The following is a 23,810-nucleotide window of genomic DNA, read 5'->3' as shown; positions in this document are numbered from 1 at the left end:
AAGGAGGAGGAGGAGCCTCCTTTCAGACCAGAGAAAAGCTGATGGTAGAAATGGGTCACTATCAAAGCAAAGTAGCAGATCTGGAGTCAGCGCTGAAGCAACAAGGACAGGTAAGCTCATCAATGAGCACACCTTTTTCTCAGACAAAATAGCTACATTCTTCAGTCACTCATCCGTCTGGCATTACTGGACCAACCCCCCCCCCCCCCCCCCCCCCCCGAACGTGGCTGGGAAAATGCGGAGAAAAGCAAATGTCATTTTCCAGTCAACCAAAGAATTTGTGGATGAAAATGACACAACATTCCAAAGCTGTCCACGCGTTTGTCTCTTCTAGAATGTCAAGTGGGTGGAGGAGAAGCAGCTGCTGCGTCAGAGCAATCAGCAGTTGGCCGAAAAGGTGACGGAAAGAAAGGCGCTGGGCGGAGTCGCTTGGCGTCACACCTGTCGGGAAGCCCCGCAGATGAGGTCTGACTGTCTTTTCAGGTCAGGCGGATGGAGGCGGAAGAAGCGCGTCTGAAAGAGCACATCCAGGATATCCGAGACCAAAACGAACTGCTTGAGTTCCGCATCCTGGAGCTGGAGGTGGGAAGACTCGCACAAGCGTGTTGAGGCCAGAGATGTGACGGACGGACGGACGGACGGACGGATGCATGCCTCTGCCTTTCAGGAGAGGGAGTGGCGCTCCCCCGTCTTGAAGTTTCTGCAAGTCCGTTTCCCAGACGGCCTCAGCCCTTTGCAGATCTACTGCGAGGCCGAGGGCGTGAGCGTACGTAAGGCGTCCCTCGCAACCCTAACCTTAACCCGAGGTCCCAGAACACCTTACATTGCTCCTTGCGCCTTTCCCCCGGACATCGTCATCAGTGATCTGATGAAGAAGCTGGACATCCTGGGCTATAACGCCGTAAGTGTATGTCGAACTCCTTATGTTCGCACTCCACGAGACTCGGCGGCTCAAATGTGACTTTTGGAAGGCTTTGCGCTGAAAGAAGCTTGTTGACGCTGTGCCTTTGGGCTCTTGCAGAATCTCACCAACGAGGAGCAGGTGGTCGTGATTCACGCCAGGACCCTTCTCACCCTAGCCGAGAAGGTAACGCGCACGTCCACGCACGCTCTCGCATTCTGCTTATGTGACAGCAGCCTTTCCTCAGTGGTTAGAATACATCAAAGTGACCAAGTCAGCACTTCAACAGAAGATGTTGGACATTGAAAGTGAGAAGGTAGACAGACACGCGACATCAGCCAAGGGGAACTCCGGCAATGTGCCCCAACAATTCTGACCTTGAGCTGTGCTAGGATATGTTCTGCAAGCAGAAGGGCTACCTGGATGAAGAGTTGGACTTCAGGAAGTGTTCCATGGACCAGGCTCATAAGGTAAGCCGCCCTCAAATCTCCCGCCGGACCACTGATGGACGAGGATTGCGGCCCAGAGGATCCTGGAGCTGGAGGCCATGTTGTACGAGGCGCTACCGCAGCGGGACTGCCCCGCCACGGACGGCGAAAAAGCCAGCCACGCTGGCGTGAATGACGTGCTGACGGCGGATCAGAGAGAAGAGCTTAGGAGCGCCGTGGACCAATGGAAGCGAGCCCTGATGTGCGAGTTGAGGGAGCGCGACGCTTGCATCCTCCAAGAGAGAATGGATCTGCTGCACAGCGCGCAACAGGTAAGGGCCCAAAGCCAGCCCGGCACTTACTTGCACGCTTACTGGCTTTTGAATGCCACTTTCCATTTGTCCGTCCTAGAGGAACAAAGAGCTGAAAGAATTCATCGAAGCTCAGAAGAGACAAATCAAACAATTGGAGGAGAAGTTTCTGTTTCTCTTTCTATTCTTCTCCTTGGCCTTCATTCTGTGGCCCTAACACCAGCTGGTGAGTGAGCTCCAGCGGCACCGCACTCGACACCTCCGATACACTGCCAGCCGGTCTCAGACGTTGGCAGACGCTCCGATGCCAACGTATACCCCCCGCCACGGTGACAGAGGCACCGCGTCACACCGGCGCTCATCCAATCAGAAGGCAGGAAAAGCAAATTCACATGCAGGGCACTTTTGAACCAGAAGAGAGCGCCACAAAAAACGGTTGTTGCCCCAAACGCGCACTAAAAAGGGTCAGAATAACAAGAGTCCCACTGGCCAGCCGGGGCCACCCGTCCAGCTGTTTCTTCAGGGGGGAAAAAAATTGGAGTCACCGGTGAGTACATTTTGCATTTAGCTCTGCTTTTCTGCTTCTGTCTTCAAGTGTGTGGCATCCTGCGATCAAAGATTCAGCCAACCCCAAAGCGGTTGACCTCAACGTCCCACCACCATGCCTACCAGAGCAGGTGACGTGATGCTTTGGACATCCTTCCGTCTCAGATGCCCAAAAGTACTCTTTGCCACATCTGCGGCAATACGGTGTCTTTTCAAAGGTGCAAATAAATCCAGCGTGGGCGGAACACGCACGTCTTCGGTTTTTCCCGCTTTGTTTGTGTGACAGCTGTTGTGAAAATTTTATACAAATAAAGTTGTATAGTACAGGTTTGGCCAAGCCGCAACTCCCGAACCGCATGCGGCTCTTTTATGTTCATATCAACATTTGTGTGTGTGTGTGTGTGGGGGGGGTTGTGCGTGTCGGCTTCACTTGAGTTCAATTTGGTATTTTGGTCAAAAGCGCATGTGGTGAAATTCCACAAAGTAGGATGGGCAAACACATTTCTTTAAACTATGAGTGTCAATTGGGCTCTCGAAATGGCAGGGAAAAGATGCACAGCAAAACGAAAATACGTAGATGAACACAGGACGTTTTAATCAGAGTGGGAAAGTTTCTATTTTTTGTTGAACGTGATGGCAAACCATTCTGCCTGATATGTCAGACCTCAGCGCATTTCAAAGATTCAAATCTTCAGCGCCATGCACTTCAGCTCACTCCATGCTAACATTGATCAGGCGTCGAACCCGCAACATCATGCTTAAGAGGTGGCCATGCTAACCAGTGCGCCATTATGTCAACGCATAATAACTGTAAGTCTACTGATCAAAACAGCGGTTACTATATGACGTCGCTACGTCGTGGTCACGTGACGCAGACAAGACGTCAATGGACGTGGGCAGAGTTAACTTGTTTAAAAGGGAGTGGGCAGAAGAAATATTTAATTTATTTAAATCTATTTTGAGTGCACACCATTATGCCAATGCATAACAACTGTAAATCTACTAAACAAAACAGCGGTTGCTATATGACATCTGCCACGTCGTGGTCACGTGACATACGTGACGTCGATGGGCGTAACTTTCGCCGGAATTCAAATCCGCGGGGAGAGTTAACTTGTTTAAAAGAGAGTGGGCAGAAGAATTATTTAATTTATTTAAATCTATTTGGTGTGTGCGCCATTATGTCAATGCATAACAACTGTAAGTCTACTAAACAAAACAGCGGTTGCTATATGACGTCTACCACGTCGTGGTCACGTGACGCGGACGTGACGTCGACGCCTACTTTACATCCCACCGATCACAGGACCCCTCGGCTGCATAACCGTGCCCCCTTCCCAACCAATCGGATTTGCTATACGCGAAAACGACGCCAATGGAAAGAGCTTCCGCCCAAATTTAAATCCGTGGGCGTGGCTCGCAGCAGGAAGTAGGAAAATGGCGGCGATGTTGACAAAGACACAGCGGATGGTAACATACGACTAACAAGAGAAATATTTTTATTTTCTGCTTGCAACTGGACCGTCCAGAGCGTACACGGTAAGTACAACTCATCGTTTTTAAAAAGAAGTACTTTTGTTGCCCTGAAAAGCGAGTGAGCGTGGCGTTTGTGGGGGACGTCGAATTTCGACGATTCTTTCTGGTCAACGGTTGTAAATGATTGTGTTGATTAAAAAAGAAAACTTGATGTAACTCTACTTTTAACTGCCGTTTCAGATAGATTTGGAATTGCATCACATCCAATTTTGCCTAGAGCGTACACGGTTAGTAACACTCGTTGTGTTTAAGGAGATTTACGTTTGTAATAGCAGAAGTGTAGCCGCGTTGCGTTGTACGTGTGAATGTTGGTCCAGGCGAAATGTTAATGTTTAATTTCATTCCTTTAGGTTCCACGGTGTTTGTTGGCTGCAAGTTTTCCACTGCAAGAAGAGGCTCATATCATTGACCAGGAGCGAGCTACAATGGTGAGTAGCCATAACATTTATGTTAAACACTTCCTATTTCATGTCTAACAGTACTTGATTTAACAAATAACCATAAATAAATACAGTGTGGGCACTGAAGTTAACATATGTGATTATACTGCCTAATCTGTCACCGAGTAGATTGTTGCAAAGTAATATAAGATCCAAAGTTGTAATTCAGAATAGTTTTCAAAAGAAGGCCATTAGAATTATATACAAGTCTGATTACCCTGAACAAGCTATTAATTAAATCACAAATTCTTCAATTCAAAGATTTGGTAGATTATCAGACAAATAATGTCTAACAGTAATTGATTTAACACATCACGATAAGTAGATTGAGTGTGGGCACTCTCAAGTTAACATATGTGATTATACTGCCTAATCTGTTACAGAGTATGTTGTTGCCAAGTAATGTAGAATAGATCCAAAGTAGTAATCCAGAATAGTTTTGAAGAGGCCATTAGAATGATAAACAAATCTGATTACCTTGAACATAATAACAAGCTAAGTGTTTAATATGTCCTATGAAGTCAAAATTGGGCACCATCATGTGGTGAAATTTGGAATGGCATCACATCCAATTTTGCCTGGGAACAAACAGATTACATAAATCTTAGTTTTGAATAAGCCACTCCTTCTCAAACAAGTAAACTCTGCCCATTTTGCGCAGTAGATGTTCTGTTAATATCTAGTATTTATACAAAGTCATAATTTAAATTGCTTTCAACCTTCATTCATCGGTTCAACCAACATTACTCGCTCTTATTACCAACTTGTATTGATTTAACTAAGCGTTTAATACTTCCTATCAGGTCTCAAATCGAGATTTGGCAAAATACAATTTCAGCAAATCCAATTTTGCCAGGGAACAAAAATAGATTAAATAAACTAAATAAGTCCTCTTCCCATTAAATAAATCAGAAAAGTCTGTCTTGTAACCAGTCCTCTTCAAACAAGTAAAGTCTGCCCATTTTGTGCCGTAGATTTTGTGTCTATGCCTAGTATTTAAACAAAATCATAATTTAAACGACTTCTTTCCTTCATTCACTTTGGAAATTTGGAATTGCAGCAAATCGAATTTTGCCAGGGAACAAAAATAGATCAATTAAACTAAATAAGTCTTCTTCCCATTAAATAAATTAAAAAAGTCTGTCTTGTAACCAGTCCTTTTCAAACAAGTAAAGTCTGCCCATTTTGTGCCGTCGATTTTGTGTTAATGCCTAGTATTTATACAAAATCATAATTTAAAGGACTTCATTCCTTCATTCACTTTGGAAATTCGGAATTGCAGCACATCAAATTTTGCCTGGGAAGAAAAGTAGATTAAATAAATTTAATAAGTCTTACTACTTCCCATTAAATAAATTAAATACGTCTTACTTGTTCCCACTCCTTTTCAAAACAGTAGTTTAAAACGAGGGCCCTTCACTCAATCTTTAACCTCAACCCCGCACGTTGTGTTGTATCTGTGAATGTTGGTTGTGGCCAAATGATAGTTTTCTTTCATTCGTTTAGGTTCCAAGAAAATTTGATGTAACTCTACTTTTAACTGCCGTTTCAGATAAGCGGCTATTACGTCGCAGTCATGTGCCGCGGATATGACGTAATTGCCCGAACCTCCGCCAAAATTCAAATCTGTTGGCGCGATGGCCGTGAGCCACTGAGCAGCGACGATTATCAACGGAAATATCTTTATTTTCTGCTTGCAACTGGACCGTCTAGAGCATACACGGTAAGTAACACTCATTGTGTTTAAGGAGATTTACGTTTGTAATAGCAGAAGTGTAGCCGCGTTGCGTTGTACGTGTGAAAATTGGTCGAGGCGAAATGTTAATGTTTAATTTCATTCCTTTAGGTTCCACGGTGTTTGTTGGCTGCAAGTTTTCCACTGCAAGAAGAGGCTCGTATCATTGACCAGGAGCGAGCTACAATGGTGAGTAGCCATAACATTTATGTTAAACACTTCCTATTTCATGTGTAACAGTACTTGATTTAACAAATAACCATAAATAAATACAGTGTGGGCACTGAAGTTAACATATGTGATTATACTGCCTAATCTGTCACCGAGTAGATTGTTGCAAAGTAATATAAGATCCAAAGTTGTAATTCAGAATAGTTTTCAAAAGAAGGCCATTAGAATTATATACAAGTCTGATTACCCTGAACATAACAACAAGCTATTAATTAAATCACAAATTCTTCAATTCAAAGATTTGGTAGATTATCAGACAAATAATGTCTGACAGTAATTGATTTAACACATCACGATAAGTAGATTGAGTGTGGGCACTCTCAAGTTAACATATATGATTATACTGCCTAATCTGTTACAGAGTATGTTGTTGCCAAGTAATGTAGAATAGATCCAAAGTAGTAATCCAGAATAGTTTTGAAGAGGCCATTAGAATAATAAACAAATCTGATTACCTTGAACATAATAACAAGGTAAGTGTTTAATATGTCCTATGAAGTCAAAATTGGGCACCATCATGTGGTGAAATTTGGAATTGCATCACATCCAATTTTGCCTGGGAACAAACAGATTAAATAAATCTTAGTTTTGAATAAACCACTCCTTCTCAAACAAGTAAACTCTGCCCATTTTGCGCAGTAGATGTTCTGTTAATATCTAGTATTTATACAAAGTCATAATTTAAATTGCTTTCAACCTTCATTCATCGGTTCAACCAACATTACTCGCTCTTATTACCAACTTGTATTGATTTAACTAAGCGTTTAATACTTCCTATCAGGTCTCAAGGCAAGATTTGGCAAAATACAATTTCAGCAAATCCAATTTTGCCAGGGAACAAAAATAGATTAAATAAACTAAATAAGTCTTCTTCCCATTAAATAAATCAGAAAAGTCTGTCTTGTAACCAGTCCTCTTCAAACAAGTAAAGTCTGCCCATTTTGTGCCGTAGATTTTGTGTCTATGCCTAGTATTTAAACAAAATCATAATTTAAACGACTTCTTTCCTTCATTCACTTTGGAAATTTGGAATTGCAGCAAATCGAATTTTGCCAGGGAACAAAAATAGATCAATTAAACTAAATAAGTCTTCTTCCCATTAAATAAATTAAAAAAGTCTGTCTTGTAACCAGCCCTTTTCAAACAAGTAAAGTCTGCCCATTTTGTGCCGTCGATTTTGTGTTAATGCCTAGTATTTATACAAAATCATAATTTAAAGGACTTCATTCCTTCATTCACTTTGGAAATTTGGAATTGCAGCACATCAAATTTTGCCTGGGAAGAAAAGTAGATTAAATAAATTTAATAAGTCTTACTACTTCCCATTAAATAAATTAAATACGTCTTACTTGTTCCCACTCCTTTTCAAAAAAGTAGTTTAAAACGAGGTCCCTTCACTCAACCTTTAACCCTATTTATTCACCTTCTAGGCTAAGTGTTAAAGGCTAAGTGTTAAAGGCTAAGTGTTAAAGGCTAAGTGTTAAAGGCTAAGTGTTAGAGGCTAAGTGCCAGAGGCTAGGCGCCAGAGGCGAGTTTTTGTGGGCTGAAGTTTTAGTGGGGTTAGTGTGAATACAATCCAAAAGAATACAACAGAATACAATACAATAGAATATAATACATAGATTAAATTCAATAGCTCTTACTACTTCCCATTAAATAAATTAAATACGTCTTACTTGTTCCCAATCCTTTTCAAAAAAGTAGTTTAAAACGAGGGCCCTTCACTCAACCTTTAACCTCAACCCCGCACGTCACATTGTGTTGTATCTGTGAATGTTGGTTGTGGCCAAATGATAGTTTTCTTTCATTCGTTTAGGTTCCACGGTGTTTGTTGGCTATGTTTTCCACTGTCAGAAGGATGAAAATACAAAGTACAACGCTTGGACGTGGGCGAAGACGTCACCGGTGAGTCCTTCCTTCCTATTTATTTACCTTCTAGATGCTAGAGGCTAAGTGTTAGAGGCTAAGTGTTAGAGGCTAAGTGTTAAAGGCAACACAATACGAACAACAAAACACAATACGAACAACTCAACACAATATGAACAACACAATACGAACAACACAACACAATACGAACAACACAACACAATACGAACAACACAACACAATACGAAGACCACAACACAATACGAACAACACAACACATTACGAACAACACAACACAATACGAACAACACAACGATACTGCACTGAACAACACGATACCGCACTGAGAAACACGATACCGCACTGAACAACACGATACCGCACTGAACAACACCATGCCGCACTGAACACCATGCCACACTGAACAACACCATCCCGCACTGAACAACACCATGCCGCACTAAATAACACCATGCCGCACTGAACAACACCATGCCTCACTGAACGACACCATGCCGCACTGAAAGACACCATGCCGCACTGAACGACACCATGCCGCACTGAAAGACACCATCCCGCACTGAACACCATGCCGCACTGAACAACACCATCCTGCACTGAACAACACCATCCCGCACTGAACAACACCATGCCGCACTGAACAACATTATGCCGCACTGAACATTATGCCGCACTGAACAACACCATGCCGCACTGAACAACACCATGCCGCACTGAACAACATTATGCCGCACTGAACAACACCATGCCGCACTGAACAACACCATTACGCACTGAACAACACCATGCCGCACTGAACAACACCATGCCGCACTGAACAACATTATGCCGCACTGAACAACACCATGCCGCACTGAACAACACCATCCTGCACTGAACAACACCATTCCGCATTGAACACCATGCCGCACTGAACAACACCATCCCGCACTGAACAACACCATCCCGCACTGAACAACACCATGCCGCACTGAAAAACATTATGCCGCACTGAACAACATTATGCCGCACTGAACAACACCATGCCGCACTGAACAACACCATGCCGCACTGAACAACACCATGCCGCACTGAACAACATTATAACGCACTGAACAACACCATCCCGCACTGAACAACACCATGCCGCACTAAACAACATTATGCCGCACTGAACAACATTATGCCGAAATGAACAACACCATGCCGCACTGAACAACACCATGCCGCACTGAACAACTCCATGCCGCACTGAACAACACCATGCCGCACTGAACAACACGATCCCGCATTGAACACCATCCCGCACTGAACAACACCATCCCGCACTGAACAACACCATGCCGCACTGAACAACACCATGCCGCACTGAACAACACCATGCCGCACTGAACAACACCATTCCGCACTGAACAACACCATGCCGCACTGAACAACATTATGCTGCACTGAACAACACCATGCCGCACTGAAAAACATTATGCCGCACTGAACAACACCATGCCGCACTGAACAACACCATCCCGAACTGAACAACACCATGCCGCATTGAACAACACCATGCCGCACTGAACAACACCATCCTGCACTGAACAACACCATCCCGCACTGAACAACACCATCCCGCACTGAACAACACCATGCCGCATTGAACAACACCATCCTGCACTGAACAACACCATCCTGCACTGAACAACACCATGCCGCACTGAACAACACCATGCCGCACTCAACAACACCATGCCGCACTGAACAACACCATGCCGCACTGAACAACATTATGCCGCACTGAACAACATTATGTCGCACTGAACAACACCATGCCGCACTGAACAACACCATGCTGCACTGAACAACATTATGCTGCACTGAAAAACACCATGCCGCACTGAACAACACCATCCCGCACTGAACAACACCATGCCGCACTGAACAACACCATGCCGCACTGAACAACACCATGCTGCACTGAACAACATTATGCTGCACTGAACAACACGATCCTGCATTGAACAACACCATGCCGCACTGAACAACACCATCCTGCACTGAACAACACCATCCTGCACTGAACAACACCACCCCGCACTGAACAACACGATCCCGCATTGAACAACACCATCCCGCACTGAACAACACCATGCCGCACTGAACAACACCATTCCGCACTGAACAACACCATGCCGCACTGAACAACACCATGTCGCACTGAACAACACCATGCCGCACTGAACAACATCATGCCGCACTGAACAACATTATGCCGCACTGAACAACACCATGCCGCACTGAACAACACCATCCCGCACTGAACAACACCATGCCGCATTGAACAACACCATGCCGCACTGAACAACACCATCCTGCACTGAACAACACCATCCCGCACTGAACAACACCATGCCGCATTGAACAACACCATGCCGCACTGAACAACACCATCCCGCACTGAACAACACCATGCCGCACTGAACAACATTATGGCGCACTGGACAACATTATGCCGCACTGAACAACACCATCCTGCACTGAACAACACCATCCCGCACTGAACAACACCATGCCGCATTGAACAACACCATCCTGCACTGAACAACACCATCCTGCACTGAACAACACCATCCCGCACTGAACAACACCATGCCGCACTGAACAACATTATAACGCACTGAACAACACCATCCCGCACTGAACAACACCATGCCGCACTAAACAACATTATGCCGCACTGAACAACATTATGCCGAAATGAACAACACCATGCCGCACTGAACAACACCATGCCGCACTGAACAACTCCATGCCGCACTGAACAACACCATGCCGCACTGAACAACACGATCCCGCATTGAACACCATCCCGCACTGAACAACACCATGCCGCACTGAACAACACCATGCCGCATTGAACAACACCATGCCGCATTGAACAACACCATCCTGCACTGAACAACACCATGCCGCACTGAACAACACCATGCCGCACTGAACAACACCATGCCGCACTGAACAACATTATGCCGCACTGAACAACATTATGCCGCACTAAACAACATTATGTCGCACTGAACAACACCATGCCGCACTGAACAACACCATGCTGCACTGAACAACATTATGCCGCACTGAACAATACGATCCCGCATTGAACAACACCATCCCGCAGTGAACACCATGCCGCACTGAACAACACCATGCCGCACTGAACAACACCATGCTGCACTGAACAACATTATGCTGCACTGAACAACACGATCCTGCATTGAACAACACCATGCCGCACTGAACAACACCATCCTGCACTGAACACCTTTCCACACTGAACAACACCATGCCGCACTGAACAACACCATGCCGCACTGAACAACACCATGCCGCACTGAACAACACCATGCCGCACTGAACAACACCATGCCGCAATGAACAACACCATCCCGCACTGAACAACACCATGCCGCATTGAACAACACCATGCCGCACTGAACAACACCATCCCGCACTGAACAACACCACCCCGCACTGAACAACACGATCCTGCATTGAACAACACCATCCCCGACTGAACAACACCATGCCGCACTGAACAACACCATTCCGCACTGAACAACACCATGCCGCACTGAACAACACCATCCTGCACTGAACAACACCATCCTGCACTGAACAACACCATCCCGCACTGAACAACACCATGCCGCACTGAACAACATTATGCCGCACTGAACAACACCATGCCGCACTGAACAACACCATGCCGCACTGAACAACACCATGCCGCACTGAACAACATTATGCCGCACTGAACAACATTATGCCGCACTGAACAACACCATGCCGCACTGAACAACACCATGCCGCACTGAACAACACCATGCCGCACTGAACAACACGACGTCGCACTGAACAACACGACGCCGCACAGAACAACACGACGCCGCACAGAATAACACAATACCGCACAGAACAACACAATACCGCACAAACAGTTTTAGATAATATTACGTCGCAGTCATGTGACGCGGACATGACGTCAATAGGCGGAACTCACGGCAAAATTATAATCCGTGGGCGTGGCTTGCAACAGGAAGTAGGAAAGCGGCAATTCTGGCAAACAAGACACAGCGGTTAGTAACACGATGACTAACAAGGCAAATATTTTTGTTTTCAGCTTGCAGCTTGACCGTCTAGAGCGTACAAGGTAATTACAACTGTTTTTTTTTAGCCCTGAAAAGCGAGGGAGTGTGGCGTTTGGGAGGAATGTCGAACTCGGCGTCTGCTTCCAGCCACAGACGCCAAATTTCGACGATTATTTCGACTGGTCAACGGTTGTAAATTATTGCGTTGACTAAAAACTTTATTTAACTCTACTCTTAACTTTGCCGTTTCAGATATGCGGGTATTACACCGCGGAAATGACGTCAATAGGCTGAACTCTCGCCAAAATTCAAATCTGTGGGCGCAATGGCCTTGAGCGAGACACCGGATACAAACACGACGATTATCAACAGAAATATCTTTATTTTCTGCTTGCCAGTGGACCGTCTAGAGCGTACACGGTAAGTACAACTCATTGTGTTTAAAAAGATTTACGTTTGTGTAGTTTGCGTTGCGTTGTATCTGTGAATGTTGGTTGAGGCTAAATGTTAATGTTTAATTTCATTCCTTTAGGTTCCACGGTGTTTGTTGGCTGTATGTTTTCCACTGCAAGAAGAGGCTCGTATCATTGACCAGCAGGAGCTACAATGGTGAGTACCCCTTTCGTCTTCCATTTATGTTAAACACTTCCTATTTCATGTCTAACAGTACTCGATTTAAGAAATAAACATAAATAAATACAGTGTGGGCAGTCAAGTTAACATATGTGATTATCCTGCCTAATATGTTTATCACAAATATGTCACTAATCACTAATATGTTTATTTGTTTATCACAACACCTTTGGACCTTCAGCAATCGATTATTTCCCTTCATCTACATAGAGACAGAACGATGGTGTCTTAAACATCTCATTCATTTCACCAAATAACTTCACGCAGGTGGATAACGGCCGTCTCGGTCACGCTATGTTGCGTGATGCAGTTTTGAGGAACCAAATGCATTTATTCAATGAATAAGTCAAGCTAGTTCTATGTTTATGATGTTGTAAGTTACGGTACCGATTGAAGTTGAGTTCGAAGCCAGTGGAAAACAGCGCTGCGTTTGTGCTCTCCAGGTACAAATGTTGTGATCTCTGACTGACGACCGGGCGAGACTCGAGTAAGAGATGTCCAAACGAGCTCCGGCAGGGCGGGCCAAGGCGGAGCGAACGGACGCCCTTCAGGCCGCCAATGACGAGCTGAGAACCAAACTGATGGACGTCCAGTTGGAACTTCAGCAGGAGAAGAACAAGGTGAAAACCTCAACAGACAGACACTGCCTGCCTCCCTGCCTGCCTCCCTCCCTCCCTCCCTCCCTCCCTCCCTCCCAGTTTTCCCGATGTAGATTAGACATGCGTGTGCCATGACTGTGTCAGCCTACATCAACAAATGCACCGAGGACGTCAGCACCACTAAGAATATCATCACCCGGGGCAACCAACGACCCTGGATGACTGAGGAGGTACGTCAAACGCTACGAGCGCGGAACTCTGCCTTCAAGTCTGGCGACAAGGAGACACTGAGGACAGCGAGAGCCAACTTGAACCGTGCCATCAGGATAGCGAAGATAGACCGCAGTCGAAAATTTCAGGATCGTTTCCACGACGTCAAAAACATCAGGAGTATGTGGCAAGGCATACGGGCGATTACAGACTACAACTCACTCTCCCCCCCCCCCGGTGGGTGTAGTTGATGCTGACTTTCTAAATGGTAGATGGTAGAATGCCGCACTGAACAACATTATGCTGCACTGAACAACACGATCCTGCATTGAACAACACCATGCCGCACTGAACAACACCATCCTGCACTGAACAACACCATCCCGCACTGAACAACACCATGCCGCATTGAACAACACCATCCTGCACTGAACAACACCATCCTGCACTGAACACCATGCCGCACTGAACAACACCATGCCGCACTGAACAACACCATGCCGCACTGAACAACACCATGCCGCACTGAACAACATTATGCCGCACTGAACAACATTATGACGCACTGAACAACACCATGCCGCACTGAACAACACCATGCTGCACTGAACAACATTATGCCGCACTGAAAAACACCATGCCGCACTGAACAACACCATCCCGCACTGAACAACACCATGCCGCATTGAACAACACCATGCCGCACTGAACAACACCATGCTGCACTGAACAACATTATGCTGCACTGAACAACACGATCCTGCATTGAACAACACCATGCCGCACTGAACAACACCATCCTGCACTGAACAACACCATCCTGCACTGAACAACACCACCCAGCACTGAACAACACGATCCCGCATTGAACAACACCATCCCGCACTGAACAACACCATGCCGCACTGAACAACACCATTCCGCACTGAACAACACCATGCCGCACTGAACAACACCATGCCGCACTGAACAACACCATGCCGCACTGAACAACATTATGCCGCACTGAACAACACCATGCCGCACTGAACAACACCATCCCGCACTGAACAACACCATGCCGCATTGAACAACACCATGCCGCACTGAACAACACCATCCTGCACTGAACAACACCATCCCGCACTGAACAACACCATGCCGCATTGAACAACACCATGCCGCACTGAACAACACCATCCCGCACTGAACAGCACCATGCCGCACTGAACAACATTATGGCGCACTGGACAACATTATGCCGCACTGAACAACACCATCCTGCACTGAACAACACCATCCCGCACTGAACAACACCATGCCGCATTGAACAACACCATCCTGCACTGAACAACACCATCCTGCACTGAACAACACCATGCCGCACTGAACAACACCATGCCGCACTGAACAACACCATGCCGCACTGAACAACACCATGCCGCACTGAACAACATTATGCCGCACTGAACAACATTATGTCGCACTGAACAACACCATGCCGCACTGAACAACACCATGCTGCACTGAACAACATTATGCCGCACTGAACAACACCATCCCGCACTGAACACCATGCCGCATTGAACAACACCATGCCGCACTGAACAACACCATGCTGCACTGAACAACATTATGCTGCACTGAACAACACGATCCTGCATTGAACAACACCATGCCGCACTGAACAACACCATCCTGCACTGAACAACACCATCCTGCACTGAACAACACCACCCCGCACTGAACAACACGATCCCGCATTGAACAACACCATCCCGCACTGAACAACACCATGCCGCACTGAACAACACCATTCCGCACTGAACAACACCATGCCGCACTGAACAACACCATGCCGCACTGAACAACACCATGCCGCACTGAACAACACCATGCCGCACTGAACAACATTATGCCGCACTGAACAACATTATGCCGCACTGAACAACACCATGCCGCACTGAACAACACCATGCCGCACTGAACAACACCATGCCGCACTGAACAACACGACGTCGCACTGAACAACACGACGCCGCACAGAACAACACGACGCCGCACAGAATAACACAATACCGCACAGAACAACACAATACCGCACAAACAGTTTTAGATAATATTACGTCGCAGTCATGTGACGCGGACATGACGTCAATAGGCGGAACTCACGGCAAAATTATAATCCGTGGGCGTGGCTTGCAACAGGAAGTAGGAAAGCGGCAATTCTGGCAAACAAGACACAGCGGTTAGTAACACGATGACTAACAAGGCAAATATTTTTGTTTTCAGCTTGCAACTTGACCGTCTAGAGCGTACAAGGTAATTACAACTGGTTTTTTTTAGCCCTGAAAAGCGAGGGAGTGTGGCGTTTGGGAGGAATGTCGAACTCGGCGTCTGCTTCCAGCCACAGACGCCAAATTTCGACGATTATTTCGACTGGTCAACGGTTGTAAATTATTGCGTTGACTAAAAACTTTATTTAACTCTACTCTTAACTTTGCCGTTTCAGATATGCGGGTATTACACCGCGGAAATGACGTCAATAGGCTGAACTCTCGCCAAAATTCAAATCTGTGGGCGCAATGGCCTTGAGCGAGACACCGGATACAAACACGACGATTATCAACAGAAATATCTTTATTTTCTGCTTGCCAGTGGACCGTCTAGAGCGTACACGGTAAGTACAACTCATTGTGTTTAAAAAGATTTACGTTTGTGTAGTTTGCGTTGCGTTGTATCTGTGAATGTTGGTTGAGGCTAAATGTTAATGTTTAATTTCATTCCTTTAGGTTCCACGGTGTTTGTTGGCTGTATGTTTTCCACTGCAAGAAGAGGCTCGTATCATTGACCAGCAGGAGCTACAATGGTGAGTACCCCTTTCGTCTTCCATTTATGTTAAACACTTCCTATTTCATGTCTAACAGTACTCGATTTAACAAATAACCATAAATAAATACAGTGTGGGCAGTCAAGTTAACATATGTGATTATCCTGCCTAATATGTTTATCACAAATATGTCACTAATCACTAATATGTTTATTTGTTTATCACAACACCTTTGGACCTTCAGCAATCGATTATTTCCCTTCATCTACATAGAGACAGAACGATGGTGTCTTAAACATCTCATTCATTTCACCAAATAACTTCACGCAGGTGGATAACGGCCGTCTCGGTCACGCTATGTTGCGTGATGCAGTTTTGAGGAACCAAATGCATTTATTCAATGAATAAGTCAAGCTAGTTCTATGTTTATGATGTTGTAAGTTACGGTACCGATTGAAGTTGAGTTCGAAGCCAGTGGAAAACAGCGCTGCGTTTGTGCTCTCCAGGTACAAATGTTGTGATCTCTGACTGACGACCGGGCGAGACTCGAGTAAGAGATGTCCAAACGAGCTCCGGCAGGGCGGGCCAAGGCGGAGCGAACGGACGCCCTTCAGGCCGCCAATGACGAGCTGAGAACCAAACTGATGGACGTCCAGTTAGAACTTCAGCAGGAGAAGAACAAGGTGAAAACCTCAACAGACAGACACTGCCTGCCTCCCTGCCTGCCTCCCTGCCTGCCTCCCTGCCTGCCTCCCTCCCTCCCTCCCTCCCTCCCTCCCAGTTTTCCCGATGTAGATTAGACATGCGTGTGCCATGACTGTGTCAGCCTACATCAACAAATGCACCGAGGACGTCAGCACCACTAAGAATATCATCACCCGGGGCAACCAACGACCCTGGATGACTGAGGAGGTACGTCAAACGCTACGAGCGCGGAACTCTGCCTTCAAGTCTGGCGACAAGGAGACACTGAGGACAGCGAGAGCCAACTTGAACCGTGCCATCAGGATAGCGAAGCGAGACCGCAGTCGAAAATTTCAGGATCGTTTCCACGACGTCAAAAACATCAGGAGTATGTGGCAAGGCATACGGGCGATTACAGACTACAACTCACCCTCACCCTCCCCCGGTGGGTGTAGTTGATGCTGACTTTCTAAATGGTCTAAATAACTTCTTTGGGAGGTTCGAGGCACTAAACGGCACTCCAGCAGTTAAAACTGTCCCCCATCAGGAAGAGGAGGTACTCTGCCTTGACTCCGCCGATGTGTTGAAGACCCTGAGGAGAGTCAACCCCAGTAAGGCCCCTGGCCCCGACAACATTCCTGGGCGTGTGTTCAGGGAATGTGCAAGTCATCTGGCTGGGGTCATCACAGACATTTTTAACACCTCGCTGGGCCAAGCCACAGTGCCGGCGTGCTTTAAGACTGCCTCCATCATTCCGGTGCCGAAGAAACCTCAAATCACCTCATTTAATGATTACCGGCCTGTTGCACTGACTCCGGTTATGATGAAGTGCTTCGAAAGGCTGCTTAAAGGTCACATCGTTTCCAGACTCCCCCTATTATTTGACCCGTTCCAGTTTGCCGACCGGCAAAACCGCTCCACTCAGGACGCCATCTCCTCCGTTCTTCACCTGAGCCTGGCTCACCTGGAGGAGAAGAACACCCATGTGCTGATGCTGTTCCTGGACTTCAGCTCAGCGTTTAACACCATCATCCCACAGCATCTGGTAGGAAAATTGGAACACCTGGGCTTCAACACCCCCCTTCGCAACTGGCTGCTAGACTTCCTCACCAACAGACCTCAGTCAGTCCGGGTCGGACAGAACACCTCTGATGTCATCACCCTCAGCACAGGCTCCCCTCAGGGCTGCGTCCTGAGCCCCCTGCTGTTCACCCTGATGACACACGACTGCGTCCTCAGGTTCACCACCAATCACATCGTGAAGTCAGCAGACGACACAACGGTGGTGGGGCTCATCAGAGACAACAACGACCTGGACTACAGAGAGGAGGTGGAGCAGCTGGTGGGCTGGTGCAGAGAAAACAGCCTGATCCTGAATGAGGAGAAGATGAAGGAGATCATCGTCGACTTCAGGAGAAAACAGCCTCACCACGCTCCACTGATCATCAACAGCTCAGCTGTGGAGGTGGTCAGCAGCACCAAATTCCTGGGGGTCCACATCACAGAAGACCTCACCTGGACTATGAACACTACGGCACTGGTCAAGAGGACACAGAAGCGCTTGTACTTCCTGCGGAGGATGAGGAGAGCCCACCTGCCCCCACCCATCATGAGGACGTTCTACAGGAGCACCATAGAGAGCATTCTGACAAGCTGTCTCTCTGTGTGGTGTGGAGGCTGCACCGCCTCCGATTGGAAGAACGTGAGGAGAGTGGTGAGGACAGCAGAGAGGATCATAGGGGGCTCCTCTTCCCTCCATTCAGGACATTTCATCTCAGCGCTGCATGTCCCGTGCCCGTAACATCATCAATGACCCATCACACCCCCACCATGGACTGTTCTCCCTGCTGCCCTCTGGGAAGAGGTTTGCAGCATCCGCTGCAGGTCCACCAGGTTCTGCAACAGCGTTTTCCCTGCTGTCATCAGACTGTTGAACACTAGAACTGTTGAGCTCTAAACTGAACTCTGCATCACACATTCACAGAACTGTATGACACTACGGACCTCTATCTTGCACTATCTCGCACTACCAACTTTACTGAACTTGTATAAACCCTTTAAATAGAAGTTTAATACATGGTTTAGCATTCCTCTGCACACTCTTGAATACTGTTTTGCCTACTTGCACTATTGCATAATTATCACTGCTGCACTTTATACTTATTTTTAATATATATATATATATATATATATATATATATATATATATATATATAGTATATGTATATATATATATTTTCATAGGATATGTTACTTCTATTCAACTGCAATATCACTACTTTGTTGTAAGACGTATGCAACGGAATTTCGTTTTGTATGCACCATGTGCAGACAAGATGACAATAAAGTTTGTCTAAGTCTAAGTCTAAGTCATGTCAGGTCAGCTGTCTGGAGAGAGAGAGAAGTCAGGACCTGCGGGCGGAGCACCACCGTGCCACCGCCGCCATGACGGAACTCAAAAGCAAACTCCATGAGGAGAAGCAGAAAGAGTTAGCCATTACCAGGGAGACATTACTGCGGCAGCATGAAATGGAGCTGATGAGAGTGATCAAAATCAAAGATGGAGAGATCCAGCGACTGAATGCCTTGGTCCTCAGCCTGAGGGACGGCTCCATGGACAAGGTGATCCGCTCTATCCGTGTCTGACTATCCGCACGCCACGTCGGGCTTCGATGCGGCCGCTACCGTATTGTGTAGCTTGTCCCCAGTAAGCGTCGCGGCGCTCCGTTGCGGTCTCAACGGCCCGGTGTGGCGCAATGTCTGCTCAGGTGAGGAGGGGGGGCGCTTTGCTGGCGGAGGTGGAGGAGACGCGGCGGTGTCGGGAGACCGAGCGGTGTCGCCTCCACCAGGAGCGCGGAAGAAGCCCTGGCAGCGGCCCAGCAGGCCTGGCAGTCCCGAGCGGCCGAGCTCCGATCGGCTCATCACCAGCATCGGGAGGAGCTGAGCCGAACCAAGAGAGACTGCGAGAGGGAGATCCGCCGACTGGTAGGACTGATCAGATGCGCGGTGCGTGGCTATGTTCCCAATTTCGTTGTATACCTGCAGTGCAATGACACCTAAGGCATTCTATTCTATTCTATTTCACAAGAAGAAAATGTCCGGTTGCTCGCTTCGCTTTTGTCACAGCAAAGGTGTTCTAGTCGATTCAAGAAAAACATTGGCCGGTCGCTCTCTTTGTTTTTGTCACAATTCTGGCAAATGAGTTTGCCCGCCTGCCTGAGCGCTCCCCGTTTGTACATCCAGACGGATGAGATCAAGCTGAAAGACAGAGCGGTTAGTGTTTTGGATGAAGCCCTGGGGCCGGCCACGTCCACCGCCTTCAGCTGCAGACTCAGGCTGCCGAGCAGCAGATCGCTGCCCTGAGGGATTCCCAAAGGGCGGGCCTAAACTACCCTGGAAGTGGGGTCAACGCCGCTACTAGCAATCCTCTTCATTGCGTAAGCCACCTCATCACACACTTGCAGTACGCATGACTTAGTTCGTTGCTGGAGGAAGGTAGCACAAAAACAGTTTTGAACTTTGAACGAGTGCTTGTGTGTGTGTGTTGCGGGGCGTTTTCAGTCTCAGGAGGATCGGGACACGCGACGGTTTCATCTGAAAATCGCTGAGCTCAGCGCAGTCATCAGGAAACTGGAGGATCGAAACGCCCTGCTTTCTGAAGAGCGCAATGAACTGGTAATTTATTGACGGCACGCTTGAAGGTTTGCGCTACGTTTGATGCGCGCCATCCAGCGATGCACCCATTGCGCTTGCTTATTAGTTGAGCGGCGCGGCGAGTCGGTTGCCTGGTAGATGTCTTTTATTGGGAGCCAAAGCCACGATTCCGTTCAAACCGATGCAAAAGGAATGGATACGTTCTGGCCCGCGTGTTGTGCGTCTTTCACATCCCGCACTTCATGCTTGCAGCTAAAGCGACTGAGAGAAACAGAAAGCCAGTTTCTGCCACTCCTGTACAAAAACAAACGCCTGAGCAGGAAGAATGAAGAACTCTCGCTGGTGCTGTGTCGCCTTGAAAACAAAGTGCGCTTTGTCACCCAGGAGAACGAGGAGATGGCAAGCTTGGTAAGTCGACGCGGACAACGGCGGCGTGCCAACAGAGTCCACTGCATTTGTGTTCCACAGAGAAGGCCTAGTTCGCTCAATGACCTGGACCGCGGTTGCGGCCAGCAGGACGGTGAAATGGAGTTCCTTCAAGTTGTGGAGCAGCGGCACATCATCGACGACTTGTCCAAGGTCTTCAGGCAGGCGACTCGGTGCACGTACGGCAGCGCCGCGCTCGCTCGCTGTCGCCAGGAAACCTTTTCCGTCCAAAGCTTGGCCGGCGGCCGCCATCCAAAAAATTGGCCCCTTAAATTCCGACCTTTCAAGCAGGAGCATTGTGCGCACGCGTTTGAACACGCTTTAGACTTGTTTTGCCGTTTTCAGCAGCTCAAAGCTCCCGTTTTGTCAGCGCCTTTGCCACTCGCTGTGCGCTGAAAACGACGGACTTGCCCGGCTGCTCAGCCCGTCAACCATGAGCCGCGAGCGCGACGTCATTGTCCGTAGGCAGCTAGTGGCAAAATGCACCCTGTTAGAGTTGCGCTCGCTCCAACTTATTTTGCAAGAACCACACGGGAGACAAGTAAGTTCTTTTGGACACCTGCAGGTGGAGAGTCCATCCGTTGTACGAATGAAGTCTGACTCTCGGCTCCTGCACGAGCATTTTAATTACCGTATTTGCCGGTGTACAGGTCGACTCGGTGTATAAGTCGACCCCCTAAAATTCGACGGAAATTTACGATTTTATGATATATCCTTTGTATAAGTCGAGCTCAATTGTTGCATTATATTAAACTTCAAAATTCAATATGCGAAATTTATTGACGAAATGTGTTCAAATTCCGGGAGGCCGTGCGCATGCGGCTGTTTATAAGCACCGCGGAGGAGATCGCGGCCGGCGAGCTCGCGCACGCCGCCCGGCACCAACGGGAGGCCGGAAATAGCTCCAAGCCGAGCGGATCGGCACTTTATAAGCACCGCGGAGGAGATCGCAGCGCCTCATTGGACTTCCAGCGGCCGGCGAGCTCGCGCACCCGCCCGGCACATCCGGGAGGCCGTGCGCACGAGCCAAGTGGCCGAAAATAGCCCCCGCCGAGCGGATCGGCTGTTTATAAGCACCGCGGAGGTGGTCGCGGCGCCTCATTGGACTTCCAGCGGCCGGCGAGCTCGCGCACCCGCCCGGCACATCCGGGAGGCCGTGCGCACGAGCCAAGTGGCCGAAAATAGCCCCCGCCGAGCGGATCGGCTGTTTATAAGCACCGCGGAGGAGGTCGCGGCGCCTCATTGGACTTCCAGCGGCCGGCGAGCTCGCGCACCCGCCCGGCACATCCGGGAGGCCGTGCGCACGAGCCAAGTGGCCGAAAATAGCCCCCGCCGAGCGGATCGGCTGTTTATAAGCACCGCGGAGGTGGTCACGGCGCCTCATTCGACTTCCAGCGGGCCGCGCACTCGCGCACGCCGCCCGGTTCAAATTTTCTAAGTGCAACGCACAATGAGATGCATGAGAAACGGCCTTGGTTACCATCACATTTGAAGCGATGAATACGAAGTTAAATTTTATGACTCGGTGTATAAGTCGAGGTCGATTTTTTTCGGTCGATTTTGGATCGAAAAAGGTCGACCAATACACCGGCAAATACGGTAAGAGAAACAGGGTGGGTGTAAGAGTGGATTGAATAGAGGAAGCCCTTGACCTCTAGTCAAAACATAGCAAGGGGTGTTTTACGACTTTGTGTAGGAAGGGATAAGCGATAGGGATAAATAAGGGATAAATAATATTATTTATTACAGGTTGCAGTCAAAGTCAAAGCAACATAATGATACGATAAAGATCATCTGGAAAACCCTGACACACCCTGTAGTTGTCACTTTTGGAAAAGACGAGCGTCCCTCCAATCATCGCCGGTGACGTGTTTTTCAGGCTCTAGAGACAGGAGCTCATGTCAGAAATGTCATTGTGAGTCGCGTTTGTTTCTGCGCCGGAGCCGTTCGTTCCCTTTGCATCCAAAGAATCTCAAAGGCGGATTATTTGTGTCGACAGGAGAGAGATTTGCTGCTACGATACCGACGTCGAGAATCTCTGAGGAGGAACAAAGCGTGAGGTCCTGCAAGGTGAGTCTGTTTGTTTGCGGCTGCTTGGTGTTGCGCAAGATGAAATGGCCTTTTTCTCGCTATCATTCCTCTCGTCGATTCATCGTGAGGTGTCGCTTCAGTTTGTTCAGAGAGATGTTTGCTTCCGCGCCCGCAGGTCATCGAAACATTTTACGGCTACGACGAAGACGTGTTGGTGGACTCGGACGGATCGTCCTTGTCTTTTCGCACCGACAGAACCCCCGACACGGAACCCGAAGAGGTAGCCCGCCATTTCTGCCAGCGTATTGGCACCAAACATTCCTCTTAAGCCTGGAATCGGACTCGTCTTTGCGTCGCGGGTGCTTTGTCGCCGGTCTGACTGATTCTGGTACTAGTGCTGTGTTGCATTGGTGTGTGCATGAAGAGGCGGAGCTTCGCTACCGCCAGCTGACGCAAGAATATCAAGCGCTGCAACGAGCCTACGCTCTGCTAGCCCAGACCAGCGAAGGGGACTACGACGCCGAGAAGGAGATCAAGGTGGCGCCCCTTCCCGCAACCCCCGGCCGGGTCGCAGCCTCCCCGTTCTCACCCAGCCTCGGGTGTTCTCTGGTCTGAAAGGAGGAGGAGGAGCCTC

At 47.9% G+C, this 23,810-nt stretch overlaps 2 protein-coding genes across 2 annotated transcripts; both read left to right on the top strand.

Annotated features, from left to right (window-relative positions):
- The first annotated feature begins 19 nt into the window (after positions 1 to 19).
- Positions 20 to 20,331, top strand: LOC148404775 (uncharacterized). Its single transcript, XM_088392228.1, has 19 exons — positions 20 to 110; positions 335 to 397; positions 484 to 582; positions 668 to 907; positions 1,022 to 1,087; positions 1,149 to 1,217; positions 1,294 to 1,371; positions 1,428 to 1,661; positions 1,743 to 1,866; positions 2,236 to 2,317; positions 3,907 to 3,949; positions 4,073 to 4,150; positions 5,715 to 5,885; positions 6,009 to 6,086; positions 7,945 to 8,033; positions 18,829 to 18,958; positions 19,445 to 19,687; positions 19,834 to 20,050; positions 20,309 to 20,331. Exons 1-19 carry the CDS (start codon positions 42 to 44, stop codon positions 20,314 to 20,316), a joined length of 2,181 nt encoding a protein of 726 aa, XP_088248354.1. The 5' UTR covers positions 20 to 41; the 3' UTR covers positions 20,317 to 20,331.
- Positions 20,332 to 20,355: 24 nt separating this feature from the next.
- LOC148404774 (janus kinase and microtubule-interacting protein 3-like) lies at positions 20,356 to 23,803 on the top strand (the record flags this gene model as incomplete). The annotated part of the gene is made up of 7 exons (XM_088392716.1): positions 20,356 to 20,502; positions 20,627 to 20,740; positions 20,972 to 21,298; positions 22,895 to 23,060; positions 23,145 to 23,215; positions 23,352 to 23,456; positions 23,601 to 23,803. Coding segments are annotated over 4 exons (615 nt in total), but the record flags the coding sequence as incomplete, so codon positions are not given.
- Between the last annotated feature and the right edge of the window lie 7 nt (positions 23,804 to 23,810).

Source organism: Syngnathus floridae, chromosome 1 (assembly GCF_059516105.1).
Source record: "Syngnathus floridae isolate MCC-2025c chromosome 1, RoL_Sflo_1.0, whole genome shotgun sequence".
NCBI classification, from domain to species: Eukaryota; Metazoa; Chordata; class Actinopteri; order Syngnathiformes; family Syngnathidae; genus Syngnathus; species Syngnathus floridae.
This window is presented reverse-complemented; position numbering and strand designations above follow the sequence as displayed.